The 27,780-nt window shown below is 42.2% G+C and overlaps 1 protein-coding gene across 3 annotated transcripts; it reads right to left on the reverse strand.

Annotated features, from left to right (window-relative positions):
* Nucleotides 1–4,112: 4,112 nt before the first annotated feature.
* On the reverse strand, nt 4,113–27,776 carry LOC306973251 (casein kinase I-like). 3 transcript variants are annotated; one of them, XM_079570156.1, is made up of 12 exons: nt 27,644–27,776; nt 12,802–13,629; nt 11,703–11,772; nt 11,406–11,554; nt 10,870–11,104; nt 9,833–9,918; nt 9,678–9,762; nt 8,119–8,267; nt 7,405–7,485; nt 7,174–7,251; nt 6,035–6,141; nt 4,113–4,827 (listed from the first exon to the last, which is right to left on the reverse strand). In XM_079570156.1, the coding sequence occupies exons 2-12, from the start codon at nt 13,105–13,107 to the stop codon at nt 4,773–4,775; spliced, it is 1,401 nt and encodes a 466-aa protein (XP_079426282.1). In that variant the 5' UTR covers nt 13,108–13,629; nt 27,644–27,776; the 3' UTR covers nt 4,113–4,772. The 3 variants fall into 3 exon arrangements, with proteins under 3 accessions (XP_079426282.1, XP_079426284.1, XP_079426283.1); XM_079570158.1 differs by lacking the exon at nt 27,644–27,776 and having other exon boundaries at nt 4,115–4,827; nt 8,119–8,264; nt 12,802–13,013; XM_079570157.1 differs by lacking the exon at nt 7,174–7,251 and having other exon boundaries at nt 4,119–4,827.
* Between the last annotated feature and the right edge of the window lie 4 nt (nt 27,777–27,780).

The following is a 27,780-nucleotide window of genomic DNA, read 5'->3' on the forward strand; positions in this document are numbered from 1 at the left end:
TAATAAATAACCAGCAAGATAAACCTCATTGGGTCTTACTTTGATTGCAATACCCAAGCTAGTCTACTACAGCTATTCTGATATATTTCACCCAAAACAGGACATTTTGTCTCGTCAACTCCGCATCAACTGATAAAGTGAAATATGTAAATAAGAGCGTACAGACGACTGAAACAGAGCACACGACAACTTCCTTAAACCGAAGCTTCTGTTTGTTTCCTTTCTTTGTTTGCCCTGTTGTTTCAAAATACCCATGTTTAAGTGGAGAGCCCTGCCAAGTCCCCCTGTTATTGTATTGTTAGTAACCTTCTAAGCCCCGCCTTCCCCGAGCTCATTCTCTCCAGCGAAAAGCTTCACCCAAACCCAAAAGCTTCTTGAAAATAGCATCAAAATAAACGAGATGTAAAGTAGAATAAAAACACAAAACAGGCGACAAAAAGTGATGAAAAAAGCACAAAAACAGGCAACAAAAAAGTGATAAAATAGCAACAAAACAGGCGACAAAAAAGCGACAAAAAAGCAACAAAACAGGCGACAAAAAAGTGATGAAAGAGCAACAAAACAGGCGACAAAAAAGTGATGAAAAAGCAACAAAACAGGCGACAAGAAAAGTTATGAAATAGCAATAAAACAGGCGACAAAAAGTGATGAAATAGCAACAAAACAGGCGACAAAAAAGTGATGAAAAAGCAACAAAACAGGCGACAAATAAGTGATGAAATAGCAACAAAACAGGCGACAAAAAAAGTTATGAAATAGCAACAAAACAGGCGACAAAAAAGTGATGAAATAGCAACAAAACAGGCGACAAATAAGTGATGAAAAAGCAACAAAACAGGCGACAAAAAGTGATGAAATAGCAGCAAAAAAGGTGACAAATAAGTGATGAAATAGCAACAAAACAGGCGACAAAAAGTGATGAAAAAGCAACAAAACAGGTGACAAAAAAGTGATGAAAAAGAAACAAAACAGGCGATAAAAAAGTGAAGAAAAAGCAACAAAACAGGCGACAAAAAGTGAGGAAAAAGCAACAAAACAGGCGACAAAAAGTGATGAAATAGCAATAAAACTGGCGACAAAAAGTGATGAAATAGCAACAAAACAGGCGACAAAAAAGTGATGAAATAGCAACAAAACAGGCGACAAAAAAGTGATGAAAAAGCAATAAAACAGGCGACAAAAAAGTGATGAAATATCAATAAAACTGGCGACAAAAAAAGTGATGAAAAAGCAACAAAACAGGCGACAAATAAGTGATGAAAAAGCAACAAAACAGGCGACAAAAAGGGATGAAATAGCAATAAAACAGGCGACAAAAAGTGACGAAATAGCAACAAAACAGGCGACAAATAAGTGATGAAATAGCAACAAAACAGGCGACAAAAAGGGATGAAATAGCAATAAAACAGGCGACAAAAAGGGATGAAATAGCAATAAAACAGGCGACAAAAAGTGATGAAATAGCAACAAAACAGGCGACAAATAAGTGATGAAATAGCAATAAAACAGGCGACAAAAGTGATGAAATAGCAATAAAACAGGCGACAAAAAAGTGATGAAATAGCAACAAAACAGGCGACAAAAGTGATGAAAAAGCAACAAAACCGGCGACAAAAAAGTGATGAAATAGCAATAAAACAGGCGACAAAAAGTGATGAAAAAGCAACAAAACAGGCGACAAAAAAGTGACAAAAAAGCAACAAAACAGGCGACAAAAGTGATGAAAAAGCAACAAAACCGGCGACAAAAAAGTGATGAAATAGCAACAAAACAGGCGACAAATAAGTGATGAAAAAGCAACAAAACAGGTGACAAAAAAGTGATGAAAAAGCAACAAAACAGGCGACAAAAAAGTGCTGAAAAAGCAACAAAACCGGCGACAAAAAAGTGACAAAAAAGCAACAAAACAGGCGAAAAGTGATGAAAAAGCAACAAAACCGGCGACAAAAAAGTGATGAAATAGCAACAAAACAGGCGACAAATAAGTGATGAAAAAGCAACAAAACAGGCGACAAAAAAGTGATGAAAAAGCAACAAAACAGGCGACAAAAAAGTGATGAAATAGCAACAAAACAGGCGACAAAAAGTGATGAAATAGCATAAAACAGGCGACAAAAAGTGATGAAATAGCAACAAAACAGGCGACAAAAAAGTGATGAAATAGCAACAAAACAAAAGACAAAAAAAGCCCTCAAAAAAGAAAAGTAACTCAACAAAAACACATCATAAAAGTGCCAAACCACAACAAAACAGGTGACAAAAAAGTAACAAAAATGTGATAAAAACTCGCTACACTGGCCTAGAAGGGGCTGTAAGCTTTTAGATTTGGGTAAAACTGAGCTGGAGAAAAGTTGCTTGGTTAAGGTGGGGGTTAAGAGGTTAACAGAGAATCTTGCACTTAAATATGAGGATAGCGGATCGTTTTTGATTGCCGTAATAAAGATTTTCTACATTTGTGACTACATTTCGATGCAAATCTTATACATTTCAAAGAACTTTAAATAATTATTGAATAAACAAAAGAAAAATCCATCATAAACAATAAACATATCCTTTCAAACATTTTTCAAATATTCATTATATAATTTCATTTGCACAAAAAATCTCCATTATGACCTGACCCTCTGACCAAAGCTCTGCGGACTCAGTGCCACACGGACACAGACGGATCATATTTAAAACATATACTATGTACACAACTTTAAAAACGTAGTTTGTCATCAAAAATACTATACTGTCATGTCTGTTTGTTTAAACCAGGAAACCATTAATCAATTACTAAAAGAGTTGTCAACCTTTTATGAATAAGTTGTGTTTCTTCTTCTTCTCGAGTTGCTGCCTCTGAACTTGTTTAAAACATACCCCGTGAACTCAGACGCCGCATAATTAAGGCTTAAAAAAACGCATTGACTCTTTCCATTGTGCAATTTAAAATAATGTCTATACAAGGACAAAACAGTGACAGAGACACAGGGACCAGGCTGGGCAGGAGAGTGACGTGCAGCTTCATGGCGTCACGATGAACACACTTAGTCATCACACACAGAAACCACTCAGAAAAGGCCTGCCGATGGATAATGGCCTTCAAAACAATGGACGATAATCGCTACGGCAGTAGAAGAAGAAACCATCAAAGGATTTAAAAACGTTGTTGACCAGGGAACATCATCACATTGAAATTGAAACTCAAAAAGGCCCATTTACAGCAAAATGATCATCTCCTGCGGGGAACGTGTGCTTGGTGTGAATTGGTGTGTGTGTTTTCGAGTGTGGGCACTACATTAGATGCTTGAGCCGCACGGTTTCATCAACTCGCCTGATACATGTACGAACTTCTGAGTGAAAAATGAATAAAAAGGCGATAGGACGTCACCCGTTATGATCTAAAAATCCACATGCTCTGCGCAGGTGGGCTTGGTCTGGGCTTTAAGTCGCTTTAATGTAGATGTTGCAGGTGAGATGGAGGCAGACAAGAGGAAACCTGAGCAGACTAAGGCACTGTTTACACGGCTATAGTCTCCAGGAAAAATCAGCAGTCACGCCCTCTCCCGATCTGCTTTTATATGAAAACGAGGGCGCGTCAAGAACAAAACAAAGTGCAGAGCATATGCAGCAAACGCCGCTTTGTTCCAACAGAAGCGCTGCCAGTGCACAGAGGAAGGTGGTTTATCTGTCTCCACTTCCTGGGATAAATATGGCGTTTTAAGGCAACTCTGGAGCTTTCTAAAGTAAAAGTAAATCATCAGTAAGTGTTTATAAGCCGTTTTGGACTGAATATAAATGTAAGGAGTCGCCCTGCCTCCGAACAGCGACAGGAAGTGTGGGTTGGTTTGAATCCGCACAAAAAGTCGATTTTGTCTTTGATTTTCCAAATTTGTGCCTCGCAAATCACCCAAATGCAGTGAGACGGGCCGTGCTAGTAAGGATGAAAAAACATCTCTCAAAAAGTTCGAAATCCAGTCCCGACAGCTAAATGAAGCGAACTCCGAACAGGTGCATTATGGGAACAAGACCCGCAAATGTTCATGATGTTTTTATTCTGTTTGGTTGTTTGAATGGGGATAGCGACGTTTAATCCTCCAACCCAGAGAAAAAAAACAAAGAAACCGACAACAACAAAAAGAAAAGAAAATTAAAAATACAAGTTATTTAAAAAAAAAAAAAAAATGACACTTGGAGGAAATCACACTAAGAAGCTACAAAAACGCAAACTTTTGAAACAACTCAAAAGAGGACAGAGCGATGTTTTTTAGTGACAAATTAAAACGGACAAGTCTCTTACATAAACATCTTTTAAACGTTTCATTCGCGCGTGTGAGAATAGATTCCAGTTTTTTTTTAGTCTCCGTTGTAAAGTCTTCGCCAAAAAAAAGGTCATGGTCCATAAGCGCGTCCATGGGTTTGTTGTTCAACTTTTCAGAATAAACTCCTCTGAACCAGTCAGTAAGGAAAAAACAAAACAAAAACAAAAATCATCTGAAAATGAAAGAAAACAAAAGTTACAGCCTCTCGAGAAGTGTTCATTCATTTTTCAGCTGTTGGTGGTTGAAGCTCGTCCACCGCGCTGTGGGGCTCCAGTCCAAACGCCAGTCTGTACTTAAAGCTCCTCAGTGGAAGGGGTCTGCCCACAGCCGGACAGGGAGTTTGTTTCTTTCTTGGTTTTTTTTTTGGACCCACTGGGCTCCCCGTAAAGAGGGTTTTTGTGTGAGGGACAGAGGTACAAGGAGACAGAGGTAAAAAGACAACGGCCCGGCCAAAGGTGATTTCTTTTTTTATTTGTGTCTCTGGAGAGCTTTCCTCTTCCTCCTCTTGAAAAAGCAGCAGCACCTGGAAGACAAACGGAGAATGTCTCGCGTCAGTTTGAACCGGCTGTGTGGGCTCTGCAGACGCTAAAGCCACGCTTGTGTGAACTTTTACATGCTTTGCTATTTTTAGTCCCTCAAGATATTGGATTGGGCAGGAAAAAAATGATCGGAGCAACATAAATATACAGGTGAAACTCGGACAATTAGAATATCGTGAAAACGTTCATGTATTTCTGTAAAACAACTGAAACTGATATATGATATAGACTCATTACATGCAAAGTGACAGATGTCAAGCCTTTGTTTGTTGTATTTGCTTTCAGCTTGTAAAAAACCCTAATTCAAAATTCAGAAATTGAGAATATTACATGAAATCAATAAATAAATGATTTTAAACAGAAAAATGTGGGTCCTCTGAAAACTAAAATCATACATATGTACTTAGTTTGGACCTTTTTACTTGAATGACTGCCTTAATGCAGTTGCGTGGCCTGGATGCTCTCAGCCTGTGGCACTGCTGAGGTGTCATGGAGGACCAGGATGCTTCAACCAGAGGAATCTGACGTCTGAAGCCCATGTCCAGGATCCGTCTGTGTGTGGAGGCTCTTGATCCACTGACTCAGCCTCAGTCCCCCGCACTTTTGAATGGCCTTTTCCTGACCATCCTCTCCAGACTGTGGTCATCCCTGCGGCTTGTGCACCTTTTTCTTCCACACTTTTCCTTTCCTTCCACTCAACTTTCTATTAATGTGCTTTGATCCAGCACTTTGAGAACATCCAACTTCTTTTGCTGTTACCTTCTGAGCCTTTCTCTCCTTATGGAGGACGTCAATGATGGTTTTGAGTCTATATCATATATTTGTTTCACATTTTAAGTTGAATTACAGAAATAAATTAACTTTTTCACGATATGCTAATTTTCCAAGTTTCACCCATACACTAATATACAAATATTTTATGAGGTGGAACAGGAACCACTGATCAACGCCATAAACAGAATCTAACACATGTGCTGAGAGAATCTTTTATTATGAAACTTTTTAAGGGAAAAACACTGTATATTAGTGCGTATCTGAGCTTTTAGCAACGGTCGCCAAAATACTGAGTAACTGTTTACGTGTAAAAGTTTGCTTCATATTTGAGTAGTGACAGAAATGATCAGATGCACATTGAAGCAGTCAATACAGGTATAAGCCTTAAACTGTTTCTAAAAAGCATTAGAGTCTTACTTGGTATCATCAGCCACCTCCACCTCTGCGTTGGCTGTGATGGGTGCGTTGGAGTGTCCCGCTGTGGGGTCGTCTGTGTTCAGCTCCCCATTGGTGGAATTCATCACCTGAGAAGCAACACCCAATGAACAAACAGGCATAGATATTGATTTTTTCTTTTTCTTTTTTCATTTAGTCCCAGAGCGGAGACATCTGAGACACACGGCCCATAGTAGATCCGGTTAAAAGGTCGACTTGTAACATGGAGAAATCTACTGACGAACACAGTCTGCAACAGACCCAGCCCTGGCAGACAACATCAACACCTCTCCTGCATGAACTGAGCAAATACAAGAGCCTGGACCGACGTCCGTGTATAATGACCTGTGTGTGACTAAATAATGAGAGACGGAGGGACATGCAGACGCACAGACAGCGGACACAGGCCCTGTTCAGACCTGACCAAGCAGGACTTCTTTCCAGTGCTGAGGTCTTGTTGTCCTCACAGATCGGATCATCAAGTTCAAACACACATTTACTACTTGGAAACTCGGGTCGCATCTTTAAACCCAGTTAGAAAATCCTTCATCTGTAAACTCATTCAAATAAAGTGAATGAGAGAGACTCTAGTTTGTAGACTGAATCAATGTTTAGTCCAGTTTATCAATTAAGAAAAAAATAGTGGCTGGGAGAATCAGCAAAGATGAAAAGATGTTTATGAATGAAACTCTGCTGTGAGCTCCAGAGGCAGGGCCTGTCCTGGTGGACTTAAAGAGGCGAGGCGATGACCCTGCACAAGGGAAACTGGAGCCGGTCCCCTGGTCCTGATGGTCGACACTCTGGCTCTCAGAGACAGGAAGCATTTTATTTGCCCAAGTCACTTTTGCTGACTTTTCAGTGTGAAACATTTCTATCATAATCTGATCCAAAAAAAAATACAATCAGAGGAAACATAACCAACATAACCCTCCTCTCCCTGATGCAGTGGCTTGATATTTTGCTCAACTCAACTCTAATCAAACAACGACTGGTGCTTTGAGTCATTTCCACCACAGCAGATTGTAAAGCCAGAGGGGCCCAGGCGTGTTCTCAGACAGGCCTGAAGAGGGCAGCAGCAGCAGCAGTAGCAGACACACACAGCCTGAGAGAGCGCCCAGTACCTGCACAGAGCCTCCCAGCCTGTCTGCAGTGAGGCGATGGGGCAGCGGAGTGGGCTGAGACGCCCTGCCCTCTGCCCACTACAGGGGCCCAACGCGGGGCCAGAGAGACAGAGGAGAGAGGAGCAAGAGCACAATTCAGAAACCAAAAAGAAGAGGAGCAGGAGGGACAGAGTTCAAAGAGCTATCGATGACTTGGTTAGACGGTGCGTGTTGTACAAGGGATCGACATACCTGATTTTTGGTCTGTGGCGCCTTTTCTCTGTTGCTCGTCTGCAGGGGGGTCTCTGTGGCCACGGGGCCGATGGGCGTGGGCTGCACATGAGGACACAAGCTTTACTATCCACGCATCAATCATCACCATAGACAATGGGCACCGTTTGGGCAGCAGCTGAGAAATGAACTGTGTGTGTTTAAATGGCAGCTGAAAACTATAGATTTTGCTTTTTTTGTTGCTTTTTTTAGGGTTTCTGGTAGGTTTTCTGGATGGAATGTCTACCGTAACTATGGAAACACTTTTGAGTGTCATAGAGGCCGCCGTGGTGGAAAGTAAAGGTGCCATGCTAACCACCCAAACAACTGCTGGGTCACTGACAGGTCAAATAGGTGCTAACGTTAACCTTTTTTCTGCTTAAAAAGTTGCATAATGCACCTTTAAGTTTTATTTTATTACTTCTTAAACCCCGCCTTTTCTCCTGTTACACAAATCTTTTCGACTGGAGCTTACAGTGCAACCTCATTTGAAAGCTAAGCCCTACAAAAGTGATCTAAACCTTTCTGTCGAGTTGTTGCTGTGTTTATGTCACGTCTTCATCATATTCTTGACACATTTTTGTTGCTTTTAATCACTTTTTAGTTGTGTATTTGACGTGTTTCATTGTGTTACTGCCGACATGTCACATTTTTCTTGCTTTTTTGTCGCTTCTTGTGTTTTTGAGCGCGACTCACCAGCGGTTTGCCGGTCCAGTCGTACTGATAATCGAAGATGTAGCCGTTTCTGTCGAAGAGGTCCGTGAACAGTTTCCTCAGGTAGTCGTAGTCGGGTTTCTCGAAGAAGTCCAGACGCCGCACGTATCGCAGGTACGTGGCCATCTCTTCTGTTACACACACGACACATGTTCACGCAGAAGCACGGACGGGCACGACCTAAAGCTATAGCTACAGCCTTAGGGCCACACACTGCAGGCGATGATGTCATTTAGAGATAGCAGTTTCAAACTATGGCTGCACGAGCATAGAAAGCATAGAAATACCTTTAGCTATCTGAGCCTGTTCCTACAAGTGCACACATTCTGTTAGCTGTCGAATCCCAGACCCCATTTAAATTGAACGCCCTGTCCACATACAAATGAATAGGGGAGCCAGGCGCAATACTAAAGTATGGGGAGGCATTTTCTTTGTCCTTTTCATGGCATTTATATAATTTCTGTGGTTTCTTTATCTTTATCGTTTTATAAGACGATGTTTTGTGGCCACTGGATGTGTTTCCAACCCACAAAAAGCAAAAACATTTTGCATTTATACGCTAATCTAAAGTATAATGTCCAAAGGCCTGTACATTCATTCATGATTTCTAACCAATGGCCGCTGGCTGCCCTGCTTTTTGACCACGAACGTGGGGGCTGCCATTTCTCCGCCATTGCTGTAGTACCTCCATATTGCCACTAGGCCCCCATTGAAAAGCATTGGAGTTTAGACACGTTAAAAACTACTTTAACGCCTGGTTTCAATGTTTTCAAACCTAGACTAGGCTAGATCTTCCTCCTGAGATAACGCTGGGTTAATCACAATATATGAAACCAGGCTGGTTTTCGTAATATGAATTTTAGAAATCTCGTACTTAATGAGGCTCGGACTGTTAGCATTGGAGCAGCGCGAGCTACACGTCACGCAAGGGCCGAGTCTACGGTGAAAATCCCGCCTGTATGTCCTTTTTAGGAACGTGCTTCGTCAGAGCTGGGGAGGGGGAGCCTGTAAATCCGCCATAAATTCCCCCACGGCCGTGGTCATAATCGTAAAAGGGGAGGAGTGAGCATAAGACGTCCATTATTTTTACAGTCTATGTTTCTAACTAGGCTTTTGTCTCACCGAGATGTGGTCGATGGTTGACAACAGCTGAAAACATCTGGATCGCTCATAGTTTGCGATTACTGATGGATAATGCTAACGGCTATAGGAAAAGCACATTGAGCAGGCTAGCAGACTATAACTCCCGGACTAGCCTACTTGCTAACTGTCTGCACTCGTTAGGATCAAACGCTGCATCTCCTTTTTATTTCTATAGTTGCAACAGTGTGAATAAAACCTCATTTTGAGAAAACGGGTATGGTAACGTGTACACATCCGCCTGTATATTTCTCCTGTCTTTAGCCGCTGCTGTCTCCCAGAAAGGAAATGACTATAATATTTGGATTACAGTGTCATCTTGGACGGCATTAAAGCTAGGATACAATGTGCACTTTTTTTGCTAAGCTGCAACAGAAAAAGGCAGTATCAACACGTCAGACCTGGAAAGCTGTCACAGAGGACTTCTATGGGCGTGTCCCTCTTGGTGTCTCCGATCTTCTGGTATCGCTCCTTCAGCGTGTCGGCCTGAGATACAGGACACAGACAGCCTTTAGTTTCGGTCTGTATCTTTACAGTGCTAGTCCTTGGTACTGACCTTGAGTCCTTGCCAGGGCAGACTCCCTCTGAGGAAGTACATGAACATGTGTCCTAGAGCCTCCAGGTCGTCTCGCCGGCTTTGCTCTGGAAACACAACGCGATCAGTGAGATGCAAGAGGAGAGGTCGTAGCCAAGATGATAATTCAACAAAATTCAAATCTGGCCAAAACAGTCCTGAAGTCAGTAAGCGGAGTGAGTGAATCTGCTGCAGGTCCGGTCTGCAGAAGGAACTGGCTGGAGCGGAAGATTATACGCATTTGGGCTTATTATTGGTCTAACAATAAATGACTGAATTATCGTTGATGACAGGTGAGCATCAACTTGACTAAGCTCAGGTAAGAACATATCTCAGTATGGAATAACGGTGGCCTGTTCCTTTAAGGTAAATAAAGTAGACGTATGCAAAATGTTATAATGCTGTTCCTTTGTCAACGACAAACCTGAAGTAGTATTTCACTACATTCATACATTCACGCAGTTTGGAGTAATCCTCAGGTAAAGTGTTATAATTTAGCAGCTTCTTCTTCTACGGTGTCAGCACTTTGTTGTACAATGGTGTCATTGTTAAAACTGTCCTTAACATTACTACTATGACGTAGTAGAGATGGTTATGTTGCTCCAAGTTCAGACAGATGATCTTGTCCTTATTTTCCCCCAATGTTGGACCTGCTGTAAAAAGCTGACACGTGGAGCGCTTTTTGCACACCGCCCCAACGCACCTGCTGCGACGCCAAGTCATCACCCGGACGGGTGCGCACATTTAACGCTGACAATACACAGTAATCACCCACACCTGCCACGGGATCCGCGTTTGGTCTGAATGCACCTTTAGTGTGTTTAAGCCGTATACGTTTAGAAACACACGATCGGGACAAAAATATCAATGCTAAGGCACCAAAATGTTTTAAGTCCCATATGCAGGATACCAAAGCGCATTATGAAAGGTGTGATTACATTTTGTTCTTTTGCAAGGCAGCTCATTAACGTGATTGTCTAACCGTGTCCCGGGGCCACGTCGTGCTGCAGAAGTCTCACCTTTGCCCAGGTGCGTGTTGATGCTCATGTATCTGGCTGTTCCCGTCAGGCTCTTGTGTTCCCTGTACGGGATGTGCTTCTTGGTCTCAGGGTCTATATACTCCTTGGCCAGGCCGAAGTCTATAATGTGGATGGTGTGCTGTCGCTTGGAGCCCGGCCGCCCCACCAAGAAGTTCTCCGGCTTTACGTCTCGGTAAATCAGGCTTCTGGTGTGCACAAACTCCATTCGGGTGATCTGAAGGGAGAGAACAATAAAACGTTAGAGGAACCATTACAGAAATGAAAACAACTGCCACTCATTTGCCTCGTCATGGCAAGTGAATCATCAAAATAGATTGCAGTGACGTAGCCTTGGAATAAAGACCTGTCAGGTGCAGCAGCCTGAGGTCAGTCTGTTTAAGACATGACTCATTCTACTTACTCAACAAATGCCTGTTCATTGTTAGACGCATTGCAAGAAGTTACCAGCTGAAGCACTTAAGAACAGGCAGGTTTGGAAAAGCGTTTCAACTCTACAGTGAAGCGGGCGTGTTTACCAGCTGTATGGCGATCATGAGGACAGTCTTGAGGGAGAAGGTGCGGTCGCAGAGGTCAAACAGGTCTTCTAAACTGGGGCCCAGCAGCTCCAGGACCATGGCGTTGTACTTCCCACACGGGCCGAAATAGAACACCTGCGGGACGCCCTCTGTGCACAGCATAAACACAATATCAATGTTTGGCTTTTATTCTCTTCAGGGATGGGACGTGTTGAGGATTTTGTTAGCTCAACTCTTTATTCATTTGTCTTTGCCAGATCTATAGAAAAGCACTGTTACAAAGCAAGGACAGCTCACCTGAACTTCCCAGCTGTTTGTAGAAGCGATATTCTAAATGAAGCTGCGGCGCTCGAGACTTGATTGGCTCCTGCAAAAGAACACGACTGGATGAGTATATAGAATTTCGAGGAACTTTTCCCACATGAACAAATTGAAAAGAGCCGTCACATTTAAATGTATTTCAATTCAAACTGAGTGACATGTATTGAATTATAGCGAAATGTATTTACCTGCAGGTCAGTCAGCTTTTATGACCGGGTTCACTCATGCAGAAATGACCTGTGTTATTATGTGGCAGATTCCTATGTTATTACAAGCAAGCAACTTACTGGTTTCACTTGTGCCGAGCTGATTTTGGATGCAATAAATAGGTATTTCACAAGAACCCTTTTATTGTGACTGACCCTCCGTGATTTCCGTGACAATGGTTACATCGTCATTGTGATTCAGTAGTTTTCATGTCAAATGTTTTATCTCAAATACTGACACGTTTCTCCACCGAACCCGGTCTAACAATGGACAATATCACGGACTGAACCTGACTGAATCCAAATCCAAGGACTCGGTCCGAAATGAAAATAAAAACTGGGTCTATATTAGGTCTAAACCTGGGCAATGTCAGACTTAACCTAGATTAAAGGAGGGTTAGGGCGGAACAGGACAATACCAGGACTGAACCCAGATGGAAGCCTTTAACCTTTTAACCCCTGCCATAACCAAATGCATTTTCTCCAGTTCAGATTTACCCAAATCTAAAAGGCCATTGTAACGCCTCATTTGAAAGCTAAGACCTACAAAACTAATTTAAACTGATCTTTATCCTTGAGTTGTCACTTTATTGACATTTTTTCATGCTTTTGTATTGCGTTTTGTCACTTTTTCATCACTTTTCTGTCACTCTTTTGTGGCTTTTTTGTTGATATTTGAACACTTTATTCAAGATGCTTTTAGATTTGGGTAAAGCCTAACTGGGGATGTTGTGTTTGGTTCAGGTGGCGGTTAAGAGGTTAAAAGACAGTATATACACAAATTGGAAGTAAATCTAAATTGTGATTTCATTGTGTGAAGATTTTCTTTGGCTGTACCGCTCCCCCCCCCTCCCCGTGAAAACACCCACCAGCTTGATGGCCACGTATTCGTTGGTGTAGAGGTTCTTGCCCAGCCGCAGCTCCCCGAAGTTCCCGCAGCCGATCTTCTTGCCCACTCTGAAGTTGGGCCCCACCATGAGCACGCCGGAGTTGGAGCCCGAGCCGCGGCCGTGCGACGAGCGGCTGCCGCCCTTCCCGGACATCCTCTTCCCGTCCTCTGGCTCCGCCTTCCCCCCCCCTCCTCCTCCTCCTCCACCACCACCACCTCCCCCTCCTCCTCCGCCGCCTCCTCCTCCCCCGCCTCCCCCGCCCACTCCGCGCTTGTCAAAGTCCATCAGCTTGTGGTAGCCCGGCTTCTCCACGGTTAGGCCAGTTCCATGCAAACCCAAGGGGACCACCGGGAACGACCGTCTTGCGGCCCTCGCTGCTCAGGGGGCGGCTCGCTGCGCCTCGTCGGGATTCGACCTCTGTGTCCGGTTGAGAAGCTGTGCGCGTCGTGGGAAAAAAAAACTTTTGCCTGGCTTACGAAGCAGAAGAAAGAAGTTGAAGACGAGGATGAGGCTACGTGAGCAGTAGCGCCTGAAATAAAAGCTGAAGCTGAGATGAGAAACTGAAGAATGAAAAGGATGATTTTTTTTTGGGAGGGGGGAGCAGCGGTACGGAGATGAGAGCTCCCCCTCGAGGGGCCAGAGATGGAGATGGGGGACAGTTAGCCGTACGCTAACATGCTAAAATATGAAGCGGAGAGGCTGCGCTCGCTCGGGGCTCCGCCGGAACGCTGTGGGCCGTCGCATTTGGAAGCGTCACTTTCAGAAGGCGGGTCCAGACGGGGCTTCTGACCATCGATGAAATCCCTCCTGGAAGACAGAATCCAAAATGAGATCTTACAGGAAATGGGAAATGACCGTTAAATAAACTTTCAAAGCAACAAAAGTAAAAAGTTGAAGATGCTTGTGTAGGGTTTAGGTGGCGGATGGATACAAAATGCCACAAAAAAAAAAAAAAAACGTGATAATAATGCTACAAAAATGCAGCAAAAGTTACAAAAACACAACAAAACAGGGCTAGCTTAGCTTCCAAATGACATATTACACAGGCCTATAGTCTGTAAGCCCCAGTCCTGAAGCTTTTAGATTTGGGTAAGGCCAAACTGTAGAAACTGAGCTCGCTTAGGTGGAGGTTAAGATGTTAAGAAACTAATATTTGTATTTCCGACCAACTTACACAGTAAATACCGACCGATATGGGCCGATGCCGATATTGTGGGATGTTAATTGGCCGATTCCGATACTCTAGGCTTTTTTGGCTGTTTTTTCCAAATGTCTGGTCTTATAATCCTGTTAAAACAAATTCCCTGGCCGCTCCAGCACTGGACGGTTTTTGTTTTATTACTTTTGGTGATCCAATCATAGTTTCTGTCCCAGATTTGATTAGTTGTTAGCATTAGCATATTGTTACTCGCCGTGACATTTTGCGCAGCGATCAAAAACACAATAGTGGAGGTTAAAACTAACTCTAACTAACTCAGCGATTGAATTCTCCAGATTCTGCACTTCAAAATGATAAGAGGTGAAACTTGTGTTTGACAAACATTTTCGGTCCCAGAAATATTGGCCTTTTTGGGTGCTAAATCGGCCGATATATCGGTCAGTCTCTGGTAAATAGTCGAGCAGTGTCATTATTTTAAAAAGGTTTCATGTCAGTTGGAATCCAATGCATTTTTCGGGCTTTTATTTTGGTGCCGTACTTCTGGTTCTGACGAGTATTGTTTTCCGCATGGCTGAAGATAAAATATGTAAGAATGATTCAGGGAGGCGACCGGCAGACTGCATTAGATACTCGATGCTCGTCCGTCCACAGGAAAGAGCGGCTCTGTTCTGTGCTGTAACTTGAACTGCACTGGCTGTGGTTACACGGCCGTCAGGAGCACAGTGGACACCAGGAAATCATCGCTACATTTTCACACAGACTTCTATCAGCTCACTACACTAAACTAAGCTATATTGTATTAAAATGGCGATTCCTGGGGTTATCGCTCACATTTCGAGAGTTATCTCACGGCTCTTTTACATTTGATTTGGATTATTTGATTGCGATTGCAGCCGTAGCTTTCCAGACTTTTAAGGATATGTCGGTCTTGTGAAGCCTCGCCCGCTGCTTCCTTTTCCATACGTTCACCTTCACCACCTCCCGTCTTCCTACTTCCTGTTCACGAAGTCAAACCAGGAGCTGACCTACAAAGCCGCCCGTGTAACCCCCGCCAAAAGTGGAGTCTGCCCCCGAGTGAGCCACACGCAGCAAAATGACCCACTTTCACGGATCCAAACTCCAATCAAACACGTTCCACTGTGCCGCTGCTGTCATGGCGTGTGCAGCTACGTAGTCTGTTTATAAGTAGAGGCTTCTGAAACCAAAGAGCCGCTTCTTACCCCCAAAAATCTCCAATTAAACGGTGAATGTGAGGAGTGAACCGGGGCTGCACTGGTACTTAACCAAGACTAAAAAGGTCTAAGGCTTCAGATGATCCATAATCATAGCGTGATCAACCCAAGAGTTAACCAGACCACCTCTCACTGAGGAGCCAAGAGCTGTAAAGAGCAGGGCTTTAAGGGCCACATGTGCTTCCAAAACCACAGGCTGCACATCCCAACCAGCCATTACCGGGTCGCTTTGCTTTTCATTTCCCTCGGAGCCGTGTCTAATTGGGATTTTTCTGAACTGCGAGTTGCGAATAGATTTGTAATTTATGCTTCAAAATCAATAGCCAGCTCAGACAGTTTTAGCCATGTCCGGCTTTAAAGCGGACGCATGGTTATCGAGGCCGAAAACATCTTTTGGGTAATTCAGCTTTGATATTTTGTGTGAAGATTTGAAATGTCTGTGTGAGTGTAGAAATAAAAAGGAGAAGCGGTGTTCAATCCCGAGGTATGCGGACAGTTAGCAGAGTGATTGTTCACTGTGTTTTTTCTATAGCCGTTATCATTTAGCCATCAAACATCCTAAATTATAAAACGATCCAGGTGTTTTAAGTCACCACATTTAGGTGAGGTCAAAGCCTAGTTGAAAATAATTACTGAATGTACAGAGCTTTTGAGGTTTTACTTTACATAAGAATTAGCTTATAAAAGTGTCCTCTGAGATAAATGCTAAATCCTGGGGTTGGATTCACACTTAATGGCCACTAAACATCATTGTATAATTTACTAATGATTGTGAAATGATATAAACGCCCTAAAACGAGCATGTCATACCTCGCCATACTTTAATATAGGGCCTGGCTTCACCATTAATTTGTATGGGTATGGAACTCTTGATTCAAGCAGGTCCGGGAAGCCGTTAGCTAAATGGCGTGAACTTAGGGCTGTGCAATTAATCGAAATTCGATTACGATTTCGATTGCAACAATAAACGATTAAAAAATTAGCATAATCGCAAAAAATCGATAATTTTTTTTTAAAATTATTATTAATGTTTTTTTTCACATTTGTTTTTCACATTTTTTTTCCTAATTTTTAATTTTGGGATTTTGGTCTTTTTTTGCTGGATTTTTGTCGGGTTTTTTTTTATGTTTTTTTGTCATTTTTTTTTTATGGATATTCGTCACTTTTTTTGCTGGATTTTTGTCTTTTTTTGATGGATTTTTGTCACTCTTTTGATGGATTTTTGTCTTTTTTTGATGGATTCTTGTCATTTTTTTTATGTTTTTTTTGATGGATTTTTATCATTTTTTTTAATGTTTTTTTGTCATTTTTTTTAAATGTTTTTTTGTCATTTTTTTATGTTTTTTTTGTCTTTTTTTTGATGGATTTTTGTAACTTTTTTGCTGGATTTTTGTCTTTTTTTTTTGCTGGATTTTTGTCACTCTTTTGATGGATTTTTTTAAAGGTAACAAATAATCGTTTGAATAATCGTGATTTCAATTATGACAAAAATAATCGTGATTATTATTTTTTCAATAATCGAGCAGCCCTACGTGAACTATGTGTGTACGGATGAGATTGTAACAAAGGAGAGACAGGCCTTGAATTTGAACTTCACATTTTTGTTAACGGCATGCTAGCAAGTCTGTTCTTATAATGGAATTTCCCGTGTTTAAGTTGGTATTTAAGCCGGTAGTTAACATCACATTTCCCCCTAACATCGTGCTGCCTCCTCCGTCAAAATGCCCGCTCTGCTGTTGTGCCTTTAACTCTTGGTACACGGCTGTTTGCTTTTTTCCACTGCGCAGAGAGTGTCAACAGAAATCAATATAGTTGTATGGGCCGTTTCTGAGCGCGGGCTGGCGAGAGCGCGTGCACGCACACTCCCACACGTCACAGGAGCGGGCCCCATCTGACACACGGGGCCGAGGTCCAGAAAACACAGGCCGCCTCAGACCCAGCCTCTCAGAGCCACAGCGTCTGCACCGGAGCGGAGGACGGGGCTGGGGTTTGGCCTGAGCTGCCAAGTATCACAATCAGGATTTTAGATTGGAGAGGAATATTTGGTTCTGTACACATTAAATATCTTATCCTTCCACAAGAGGAAGAAAGGAAGGAAGAGATCTGTTATACTTTTTATTCTGTCCGCTATTATTGAATAAAATGAATGTTGGCTACATTGTTGTTTTCTGGATTGTGAGAGCATTTCCATAGTTCATCTTCTGACTGCTAATGTTAATGTTCGTTTTTAGACTCAGAGAATCATACATTTTTACCAATGCTGAGCACGTTTAATTGGCTTGAATATTTCCCGCTGTTGCCCCAATAATGACCTTTAACAGATAGTAGATCATCGCTAAACAGCTGGCTCTTATTATTCCATTCATTTGACGATCGGGATGAATGAACTGATCACTGTATGTAATCGTTATAGACAGATGCTGAATGAATGTGTTGCAACACAAGTAGCTTTCTATGACTTCAGGGTGCACTCACTTACAGTCACCACTGTCAAGGCCAAACAAGAACTGGCTTTGTGCCATTGTAAACCTCCCCTTAGTCTGGAGCAGAATATATACGTGGTGTTGTATACGGAAACTCAACCATAGCTTTCAAACTTTGGGACTGATACCAATTGGAGAGTGTTTTTTTCTTTGTCAAGCGTGAAAACAAGCTCATGTGTCATGTGTCAACGCTTGAGTGACATTGTGAGTAGTCAAAACAGGATGGTTGTGAATCGTGCTTGGGTTCTCGAATGAAACTGATTCATTTGTTCAGAGTGACCCAAACTCAAACATTGCGTCATACAAATACTGTAGTTTTTCCTAAAAATAAACGTGGGGCCTGGGAGTTCTTCCCCAATGCATTTTTAATGGAATTAACAATAATTTCAGCATTATTTTAGGAGTGTTTTAACACACCTTGGGCATGATGTTAGCTACCCCCGCATTCGATTGTCCTTATGTTATGATGTACATTTCTTCCTACTTAAAGCATGACTTTTATGTTTTTGCAACAAGGCAGGTTTTATTCAATACGAAATAGAACAAAACAATGAAAGTAGTGAAGGCATTTAAACCACAATTTTAATTTTAGGTGCAAATATATTAGGGCTGAAATAACTAATTGATTAATCGACGACTAATCCATTATTGAAATATGAAATAGTCGACAACTATTTTAGTAATCGATTAATCGTTTTCTGGTCCACACAGACTCAAATAGAGCAAAAATTACTTAGTAGTAGTAGTAGTATTTTTGATGAAAACCTACTTTGTTTTTATAGTTAGTGTATGTAGTGTTTTGTACATTGTAAATTTCATGAATATCTGTCTCTGTCCATCCAATCAGAAGCAGAATTAGCGCCTCCAGCAAACATTTACCTTAAAGGGTATCTAACCCCCCCTTCCAGAGGCTCAGCCTGAGAGTGTCAGATTTGAAAATCTCAACAGAAAAGGGGCGTTGCCTGGAGGACTAAGGGGCACGCGGGAGGGGTGAGGGGTGGGAGGGGTTTCGGGGTCTGATTGACAGGCCTGAGTCATTTGACTAACGATGCACTCGCAACGCTCCTCGTAAACAAAGTTCGAGCACAGCGAGCTAACTTATTTAGCAACATGGTGAGACAGCTCTACAGCTCTCTTTACACAGGACAGGCATCGTGGCAGACAGCGGCCTTGTACCCGAGACTGCTCTGAGGCGCGGGGTTATTTTATTAGTGATTCCGCTGTCATTTACAAAGCTAACGGCTTAGCATTGAGCTAGATCGATGTTAGCATCGCAGCTAAGGGACCAAACGTAACTGTCCTGGCTGCTTTCAGAATCTACCGATCTATTTTAGATGTAGACTTTTCACTGTGGTCTACATAAGCATTGCAGATGTATCTCAGTGTCACAAGCAGAGAATGTGTGAGGTATAGAGACTTGATTATATGTATTACAAAGCTTTATTTTATTTCTCTCACAGCAAAGTGCACAAAACATGTCACATAAAAAAAAAAATATTGTGCAAGAACACTGTCCTAAAAATAGTTTTCGGTTGGTCATTGAAGATAAAGCAGATAAATCATCCATGTTTATCTAAAGGCTTAACTAAGGGTCTGTAACATTAGGCTCTTGGGTCCACAGAGTCATTTCTATTATTACTACATTTAGTGAATTACAGGTTTAACCAATGTTACACACGCACTGAACTACCACTAAATGATGAGTAAAGGCTATAATAAAGTCTTTACATGTATGCTTATTTAGTTGAAATAGTGAAAATGATAGATCTTATTTTTTTGGTAAGTTTTCTTACTTAATTTTGTACTTCCTGGCTTTTACAACATTGCAATTACCCAATGCAATTTTTCTTTTGTTAACCTTACAACGACAATATCAATCAATCAATAATGACAGTTTATATTTCATTTGAGGATCAAGCTGCATGTGGTACTCTATTCACTTAGTCTACCTAGATGTGTGCAATAAACAAATTGAACAAATACAATTTAAATTAATACTTGCCATACAATATCGAACTTGACTGTTTAATACTTAATTTATGGAATCAGAACTAGAACACACTGAACTGAATTTTTAAATGTGGCTCGATCATCCATCAAACTTTGATACGCCTTTTAGATTGATATAATTACAGTTTTGAGGGGGAAAGGCATTAAAAACATAGCAGTAAAGCTGAATTCTTGCATCCACAGTTGAGCTACAGGATGGCTTAAATTAACCAAGTAGCAGTAGCTCATGTACAGTATGCTGCATGCATGCATACATGCAGGTCTTCTCAATGCACGGGAGACAAAGTTGATTCTTATGGCTATACAGTTGTTGGGTTGCAGGTTAGTGTTCTAAAGGCCTATAATGTTATATAGAGGTACAATTATTTCATTTTTGAGGAAATGTTTGGTCTTGTATAAGAAAGATAATGGACCCAGTGACTGAAATTAGTGATCATTTTTGTAATTCATACATTTATTTTTTTGGCTGCAACTTGTGAAAGTGTAATGCAGTTAATATGAAAAACTGGCTCCTGCCTCCCCACTGGGGAGTGTGACATCACATTATAGAACCTGCAATCCAGCAATACCAACTAAAATAATTACACATGCACCATTAAGTTTTCAGCTTCTAGAGACAAAGTGGTGCTGGTTCTACCTCACCAAACCATCCTGTGAAATATCTGACAGAAACAGCTAAAGGCTTCATTTTGTTCTTGGATTGCTGATCAGTGTCTACAATTAAATCTTGCATGGAACATTGATTTCATCTACTATGTTGTCCAGTGGCATGTCAGCTTATAGAATTCTTCATATTGCAATGTTTACTCCCATCGTTCTATATGTGGTTGGCGACTGTCCTTGTCCAATGTGCCTCCATTTCCAGAAACATTCTTTCTTTGCCCGATAGAGAGGTCGTCTGAAAATGTGAATTGAAATGTTATAAAAAAAAAAACACACACTAAGACATGAATTACTTTAAAAGGGAAGTCTGTCATCAATATACTCATCAAATGCATCACCGTGTGATCCGATACATACAGTGGACATGAAGAATGGTTTGCATGCATTTTCTCCACCTCTTTCTCCACCTCTGACTCTGCATGGACAAGAAAAGTCTGTTACAACTCAGCATACATTTTTGCGTGCAAGATGTGTTAGCATCATTCTAATTTACATTTAAAATATAGTCCTCAATAAGGCAAAAAACTGTTTTCAATGAGAAGAAATATAAACCACTTGGGGAAATAGTAATATAAACAAAATGATAGGTGTCAACAAATGCATTTATTGGTCAACACTAAAAACGATTCTCCCACTTACTGGTGTAAAATACAATACTCCTATGCTACATTTGTTAGAATTTTAATGCGAGTTGAGCAATATTGTGATGTGCTCACCTACAGGTACTTATGACAGTTCAAATGAGTGGCCAGTCCTGTCTTGCACACACCTCAAGCTGGAAAATCCAGAAAACCACTCATACACGGGCTTTTTTCATCCACTGGACTTTGGTTCATGGTTAGCCACTTCTCTCAGGCAACACAGTCTGCATTCTGAAAAGATTGTGTTCCATACTGCCAGGCCAGTCTGAAAATATAATAATGCATATTCCACAGTCAATCCATAATCATCTGAGAATTCTAATGGTAACTGGTGCATTATTTCCCTGTAATCGCACAGTTCGTCTGAAAATCATCTTCTATATCACTCCACTGCAGCAATTTCCACAGTAATGATTAAAAATTAAGCTACTATTGTTGTGGAAGTCGCTTTAGATAAATCATCTGAAAAAACTGACTCTGCGTTGTGCAGTAAACCTGTGTAATACACAGCTTCTTGTTGTTTAATCCTTACTTATTCTACATTTGCTAAACTAGCACTATAGCCTAGCATTATAAACTAGCTATGTAATCTACGTATTATATTTGCCACACAAAATAATCAAGCCAAAACTTAACATGCTCACCTTATGTCCTCTTGAAAAATCTGGACCTGTGCCTGCTCACAGCCTCCTGCTTGTCTGGCCTCTCATACTGGGCACAGAGTGGTTCAGGCACAGGTACTTTGTCTGTGTGCTCCTGGTATGGGAGAGGATCCTCAACCACACTTTCAAACAGCAGGGCCATTAGTTGGTCAATGTAGACTGTAAACAAAGCACAAAACATTTGTCTTTGTAAAAGCATTGGTTGTGTTGTTTTTAATGTGACATACCTGAGGTAGCTCTGGTCTTCAAGGCTCGCACGGTGTAGTCGCCACGTTTGTACTTTGGGTACACTATCGCATACCGCAGTACACCTTCAAGTGTTGTAGCATGTGACCTTGTAGCATTTTCATTGTAGTGCAGGGCAGCAATTTGCAACCTACAACATTTTTAGGTACAGATTCACACAACATTTTTTTTTTTTAAATGTATGTATGTATTACCTTGCTAACATTCCTCTGAAGGAGAAGCCTGCACTTTTGGGGGAGAACCTAATTATCAGGCTGTGGAAGGCCTCAAGGGTTGACGTGTGGTACACCGGGCTGATTTTCTCCACATCCTTCACAAAGCGTGGAGCCAACACAATGTCACTGAGCCTCTCACATGCTGCTGTGCCTACAGAGTAAATTACCATGACATAATTGTAAAGCAGTTTTTGTTTCGAATGACAATGCCAACCTTACATTTTTGAAATGTACATAAAATACAATGAGTAAAGGGCCAGTATTACTGATAACAAATGCAAAACTTACTTGGTTTGAGCCACACTCTTGACCCTTCCCCAACCAGAGGCCCGTGTAGGCACCGAGGGAACAGGGCATTGTCGTGCGTGTGCACATTCTGCATGTGGTTGGCCACAGACGTCCACTTAGCGACAGCCTCTTGTCCCGAGGAGGAAGTCGAAGCTGCCCAATAGAGGTGATTTACCACGCTTTTTCTCCACTGGCCAGCGTCCTGGGTGCTCTTTCTCTTTGCGAGCTCATCAATTTTTTTCCCAATTCCTAGAGTTTAAAATACATATTTACTAAATGCAGAATAACCATAATATTACACAGCATTCCCCAAATGCATACCCTTTCCCATGTGCCATGGGTCAAAGTAGTGCCTGATTTCCTTCTTTTCCTCCCTTAAAAACTTCTGAACGCCGGTGTGTCGGTCCGTCACAATGGCCTCCACATTGACACCCCTCTCTTCCAGCATGGTCAGACTACGCACAAAGCCCTCCTTCTCCATGCGCACGCTGTTTCCAACCTCATTGCTCTAATAAGACAAAAAAATAAATTAGGTGCTGAAATGCACAGAGTGATCCCAAATTACATATTGAAACATTCCTTGAATTCCATTACCTGGACTAGCTGGATGTCAATGACTTTGTTATTACTGAGATTCATCATCGTGTAACTGCCATATTTGGCCGAATGTCCTACACGAATGCAAGTTGTACGTTAGCTGACTTTTACTTCTGATAAATGTTAATGAAATGTATTTACCAGGTGAATCTGCCCGCATGTCCCCACCCAGTGACACAGAGCCGCTTTCAAGAGCCTCCCTGATGAGGTCCTCCTGCTCCAGCTTCCACTGCCAGTTGACCGTAGGGATGAGGAGCTTTGCCTGATGCCTGTAGAAGCACTGCTCTGACAGTCCCTGAATATTGAAGGCCCTCAAGAACTATAAAAGGAAAAAATAGGTTATCAACTGATAATAGATGGAAACAAAATCCAAACAAAATAATTTGTGCTGTACCTTTGAAATCTGGCTAAAGGATGAGCCGGTGAACAGCACAGCAGCACACAGCTGTAGGTTTCCAGCTGGGATGTTGTTCACCATGGGCTGACTGGACCACTGATTGGAGAACTCACAGCGAGGACACTGTTGAGTGACCCGAAGCAGTGTGCCGATTGTGATGGTGTCCACAGCACAACGACCAGTGCAGACAGGACAGCGCCTGAACAGCTCCAGCAGTTGGTCCTCGTGAACAATATATTTTTTGTCCTTGTGTGGAGGGACTTCAGTGGGAATGCTATATAAAATAAAGGATATTTCATCCCTCAAAAAACCAGGACGCTGTATATATTTTTTCTATTAAAAAGCTAGATTTCCTTTTTACCTTGAACAGTTCACAGTGCTGGCACTGTCATCGATGTGGAAGCTGGGGTCAGACGCTGACACCTCACACCTTCTCCTTTTTAAAGGTGTAGAGGCTGCTCTGGGACTGTCAGGAAGAGGGATTTCCATCAGGTCCTCAGTACCACAACCGACGCTTGTGTAAGCGGTCCGGGCTTGAGTAGCTGTACAAAACACAAACAAAATAAACAAACATGTTAAAAATGGCCGTAATTATCATTTACACAAAACAGAGTGTTTTTAGAAATAAAATGACTGTATAAACAATAAAAAGAGATTTCACCTTTGCTTCGCCTGCTCGGCTTCACATTGGCCTGGACACTTGCATGCCTTACAATGACTGGATCAGTCTGGCAGCCAAATTCTCTGGTCACTGGCTGAAAACGTAAAAATACATATTATTTTTAAAATGTACACTACAGAAGAAGGGTAATGTGTTACATTTCCTTAGTGCATTTAATTGTTGTCTAATGCAGATTAGTGAACGTAAGCCAACATATGGATCCCAGCACCTGAGCACCCAATAACCATACGGTCCACCTGGAGTGGTCAGCCCTCTCGCCCCTCACTGACCACGATCACATATCACACGAGCGCGCGCGGAGCCACGGGCACCTGCCCGGTCAGTTTAGCCACACATTAAATGATAGCTATCCGTTAGCTTTATAGGTTAGCTTGTAGATGCACTCACGTTTTGCGCAGCTGCTGTCAAATATGAAAGCTACTGTCATCGCGAAAATGTAGACTAGTTTGGTGCTCAGTCTCAAGCACAATTACGCGCGGTCTCAGCGTAACTTTGTTGTGCAGACTGATGCATTAGCCACTCCCGCTAGCTACAAAAGGCTATAAAAGTTCACATGTCATAATATACAGCGGTGTAACTGTCAGCTCACCGTCTCATGCGGTTCATTGCTCTCTGTTTGAGCGGGGTTAGAGAGTTGCCAGGCAGCTGATGGATGCAGACTGCTGTTTCTCTGCCCAAGTCAAGTGAACGAGTGCGGGGCGCACCGCTTGGAGCACACGCAGCCACAAGCCTCACCCAGTGCATAGTTTATTTACACGCCAGATCCCGCATTGTTTGAGACACTACTACAATCTATTTCAACGTGCACTATCGAAATTCTACTTACATGACATTAGTAGCAGTTTTAGGTTGTTATTCTCACTCACCTCAGATTGGCGCCTGAAATCGTCCTGCTGGCGGGGCAGCAGTGTCGGTGGGCTCAGTCGTGGAAGAGCAAGGGTGGGGACTGCCTCATTCTTCAAACGAAGAACCTTACTGTAGCCCAGCTCAAACTCCAAGGAGTTGGCGAAGGAATCGCAAGCAAAATGTTGGTTGCAAACTCCAGCACGAGGCGGGAGTTCGCAGTTTTCCCCCAGGCCAATTGCGCGCAGCCACTGGCGCCTAATTTCTAAGTCCTGAGGAAAGTAATGTAAACCTACAGAACTATGACAACCTACAACACTACACTTTCTCCCCATCCTAACAAACAAGACTACAACACTACACCTAATATTACACAATACAGAACACTAAATACAGCTAACCTAGCTAATTCTTATGCTAAATGCTACTAATCTCTCACTAAGACTAAACTACAACTAAATCTAATAACTATCTAAACTACGACAAGCTAATAAATCTAACTAAAAGCTATGCTAATAAATCTAACTAAAAGCTATGCTAATAAATCTAACTAAAAGCTATGTAATAAATCTAACTAAAAGCTACGCTAATAAATCGCAAACCTGAAAATCGATATAAAGACACTCGCTATTCCAAACTCCAACTCGCTGCGGGGGCGTGTGCGGAGTGGGCTGCTTTTATACTCCACAGAAGAGAGGCCGCTGACGTCGGCGCCCTCCTGCTGACGTAAGCGCCCCGCTCAGAGCTAATCACGAAGGTGACTAACAGTAAAGCATGTAATGCACTCGATAAGGTGCAGATGGCGCCACACAGACGGTTTTGGACACAAAGACAGGATTTCAACAAATATGCACTAAATAATTAAAATAGTGACAGATACATGTAGACAACACTATAAGATACCCATTTATACAACTTAGCTAGAAAAAAAAGTTGATTTTGGGGTTAGTTGTTCTTTAAAGGTACACTGCGTAACATTTTGGACTATACTGATGCGGCAAAACAAAAACATGCTCCTAATGACCCGCATGTTATTACTGCTGTGTGTAATAAAAGAGTGGATTTGGATCAAAAACTAAACTGTTTAAATCTCAAATTCTTCTACCTTTTGTCACATCTCCATGGAGACGAGCTGGAGACGTACCCACTCCCAGTAAAGTTTACAGTCATATCTTAGGAGGGGTGAGCCTCATAAATGTTTGCTTGTACATCCGTGAGGTACTTTTCAATGATGAAAATATCTGTCATAAAATAAAAGCTTACATTTCAATTTTATTAAATGGCTAAAATTCTACACGGTGTGGCTTTAAGTTTACTCCTTCAACACGTCCTCAAGCGTCGCCACTTTAGCGTTATGTGATAAAAAAAATTGAAAAAATACAATTGTCCTCCTCCATTCACAGCCAAACGACTAATCGTAAAAATAGTCCATAGATTAATCGTTAGTTGCAGCCCTACAAAGTACAAAAATCACATGCATTTCAGAATATAGACAGGATAGTTTATCACTTGATATATGATGTAAACAATTGCAGTCATGACGATTCGCAGATTGCAATTCTGATTGGATTGTGAACAATTGAGCAGCCCTTTCGTTCTGGTGACTTTTCAGCTTCAAACGTTAAATCAGGAAACAAGACAACGGCGTTATTACAACAAAAAAAGCACGTCATTGAGATCGGAATTTCTTTCACAGAAATCTTTGACAATCCCTCCAGGCACACTACACGACCCCACAGCATTATGCAATACTGGCTGACAGTCGAGCTGTGACACACGGACATCAACATGGTGCAGTGCTAGGAAACGTGAACTCCTAGTTTAATGCTCGGGAATCGGTGGAGCTGTTGGTAAATGGTGCAAGTTTGGGGGTTGGCATGTAAGATGTGGTCACTTCAGCTCTGTCCACACACAGGCCTGCAGCTCTTCACCACCCACACTTCTCAAATTCACACGACTAACGGGGGCCTCACTTAGCGACCTCACTCCTAATGTCACACCCGAGGCACAGCTACATTACACAACCTCTTTAGATCAGGACTGGGAACAATAAAGTCATAAAAAAGAGCAATCTGTGTGGAGGGGAGGGGGGGGGGGGAAGGCTACTTGGGAGAAAATGAGCCTCAGTTAGCATCGAAGCTAACGTTAGCAAATAGCCTGCAGCAGATTATTACACACACAAGCTTCAATGGACAGGGCGACTGATGTTATCGAAGGGTGTGAAAGGGTCAAGTTTACTCGGTGGTCTTTTGGGGTGGCGAGGCATTCGATGGCGAGGCGGTCACGGAGCTCCAGCGACACAGGAAGTTTGGTTTAGGCCAAAGAACACAAGTGTATAATGGGCCAGCTCGTTCATTTAACGTTGGCCTAAAAAGCTCGACATTACCAGCGGTCTGTACGTTTCTACGGACTCGGAATTGCGAAACAGGAATATATGCAATGTGTTTCAACAGCAGGCTTCGGTGTTTGCCCCCAAGCCGACGCAAAAACGCCGCGGACAAGTCGTGTCCAAATCGAGCAACCAACTTTCAAGCAGCTGGTGTGAACTAACCGCTCACGGAGGCTAACGTAGCTTAGCATCACAGCTAACTAGCTTCTGCCGCTAACGCTCAAATTTTGCCCATACAGTCATTCATAATTCGGCCGATTTGACAAGGAGTAACACATCTTGCTGGAGTAAAGTTAGAACGCAGGCTTACTTACCTAAAATCCACAGTTTTCCGCGTTAGTTGCAGTGTTATGGTTTTCTCCGTCTGGTTTTTCTGCTCATGTCTTTTGCTGTGGATGTTTGGCTAACCAGCTGAAAGCCTCGCCACAGTCTCCATAACGACATCTGCGTA

Source organism: Gobius niger, assembly GCF_951799975.1.
Source record: "Gobius niger genome assembly, chromosome: 13".
Classification (NCBI taxonomy): Eukaryota; Metazoa; Chordata; class Actinopteri; order Gobiiformes; family Gobiidae; genus Gobius; species Gobius niger.

Bases quoted from the DNA above. Each gene is read 5' to 3' on its own strand.
- LOC306973251 (XM_079570156.1), bottom strand. From the start codon at position 13,107: ATGGACTTTGACAAGCGCGGAGTGGGCGGGGGAGGCGGGGGAGGAGGA. The intron at 11,773-12,801 runs GTGGGTGTTTTC...GTTCTTTTGCAG, and splicing joins AATACGTGGCCATCAAGCTG to GAGCCAATCAAGTCTCGAGC. The intron at 8,268-9,677 runs GTCTGACGTGTT...TGTGTGTAACAG, and splicing joins CCTCTGTGACAGCTTTCCAG to AAGAGATGGCCACGTACCTG.